The sequence below is a fragment of the Guillardia theta genome (assembly GCF_000315625.1).
Source record: "Guillardia theta CCMP2712 unplaced genomic scaffold GUITHscaffold_53, whole genome shotgun sequence".
Lineage (NCBI taxonomy): Eukaryota > Cryptophyceae > Pyrenomonadales > Geminigeraceae > Guillardia > Guillardia theta.
In genome coordinates this window covers 452,260-453,847 of record NW_005434621.1, presented here as the reverse complement: position 1 = coordinate 453,847, position 1,588 = coordinate 452,260, and the positions used below count along the sequence as shown (strand labels likewise).

Genomic DNA, 1,588 nt, shown 5'->3' with positions numbered 1-1,588 from the left:
CATTCGTTCTCTCGTACAGGGAGTGAGACGTACCATGCTCTGATCATCTTGAAGAAGCCTGGTCTGCGAAAAAGGGTCACCAACATGGAACAAGTCAGAGGTTCTGTGCAAGATGCCCTTGGCAATGCTTCGACAAGGGTGTTGCTACATGATCTGAGCCTCCTGGCTTTTGCTGAGCAGGTTGAGATGGTCTCTCGCTCCTTCCTGTTAGTTTCTCCAGGAGGAGCTGCCTCCATGATCTCAGTGTTCTTGCCTGCCAAGTCGACGCTCATCCTCGGCAGTTTCTGCTCGCAGTGTCTCGTCAGCTCGTGCTACAATCATGAAGTCGATTACTTGTTCAGCATCTTTCCTTCCAGGGATGACGTGCGCGTTGTGCTCTATCCCATCAAGGAGGAGGATTTTGTGCCTCCCAACAAGCCTCAAGGTTGTGACTACCGCTTTGGCGATCAGTCCTGGATGAAGCAGCAGGCTCAGCTGGCTTTCACGTCCTTCTTCCTCTCTCGGGACAAGCAAGCTTGAGTGCATGTGGCTGGTAGAGAGGCGCGATGGCGTCGTGAGCAGCGAGTGGAGGCTGCACTGCCAGTCTGAGTTGCTCAGCTGAGATCGTGGTAGAGAAAAACCTACACCCTAGAAACTAAACAGACCTTGTTGTGAGTGCACAGCTTATAGCACTAGTTTTAAAGATATTGACTAAATATTTTGGTACAAAGATTGGTACAAGGAACACATTTCAGGACGGTACAAATCATGATGAGTGTTTTCCAAAACTGGTACAAATCAGTACTGGATTATTCTTTATAATCAAGTTGTATGTGACTTAGCCGAAAAAATGGTGAAAGGCGGGTGAGACATAATCGTTGTATGCAAACACATCTGCGCAGTTTATACCAATATTACACTGACTTGGTTGTAAGTCATCTTACAGTCCGGTAGGCTATTGCATGTCAATCGCTGCTCTCCATGTCAACGTCTGAATGAAGTGGAGAATGAGTCTGTTGGGTCAGGCTTCGAGCAGCGTCAATTCTTCTTACCCTACACAAAGTCAGTCACTGTCCATTGCAATGTAACATGTCCACACGCACCGTCGTACACCTTCGTCACGGTTGGCAACCGCATTCCTCTTCCTCTTGTTCTTTCGGCCTGTGTTGCTCCGACATAACCTTTTGTACATAGTCGTGTATGAAAGCTCGGTGAATCTTTTTCTCTGTTTTTTCCATGCATTCGGTCCATACTTCTCCTTGACAAGTTCAACGTAACCATGATTGAAGCACTCTGAATAGTTCTCATGGTCGATCCCAATATCAGTACTCAAATTTGCAAGTCTTCTGCCCATTACCTCGATGGCCAACATGACTGCTTTTGCTTTGCAAAGGTTCTTCTTCATGTTGGCACATACTAGATCTGTTCCTTCCAAACGTTTGAGTGGACCAATACGCTTCCATTCTCCATTAATCTTCTCCTCTTGCCCTAGGTGCCATTTCTGCCACATACTTTTGCACGGCGTCTTCTGAGGGAAATAAACCTTGAGGTACAGGATGTTGCATCCCCCCCCATGTAAACGTTTCGCCTTCAATCAGTATGCCTGTCC

General features: G+C 47.0%; 2 protein-coding genes across 2 annotated transcripts in view; one reads left to right on the top strand and one right to left on the bottom strand.

Moving 5' to 3' along the window:
- GUITHDRAFT_111679 (hypothetical protein) overlaps nucleotides 1-519 on the top strand; it is a gene marked incomplete at both ends in the record, with an annotated part of 2,426 nt that extends 1,907 nt beyond the window's left edge. The window contains one exon of the mRNA XM_005829327.1: nucleotides 75-519. Coding sequence (XP_005829384.1) covers nucleotides 75-519 — 445 coding nt within the window. The remainder of the gene's footprint in view (nucleotides 1-74) is intronic.
- A 425-nt stretch (nucleotides 520-944) lies between these two features.
- GUITHDRAFT_111678 (hypothetical protein) lies at nucleotides 945-1,489 on the bottom strand (the record flags this gene model as incomplete). Its single annotated transcript, XM_005829326.1, has 2 exons — nucleotides 945-1,032; nucleotides 1,083-1,489. The coding sequence occupies 2 exons, from the start codon at nucleotides 1,487-1,489 to the stop codon at nucleotides 945-947; spliced, it is 495 nt and encodes a 164-aa protein (XP_005829383.1).
- Nucleotides 1,490-1,588: the final 99 nt, after the last annotated feature.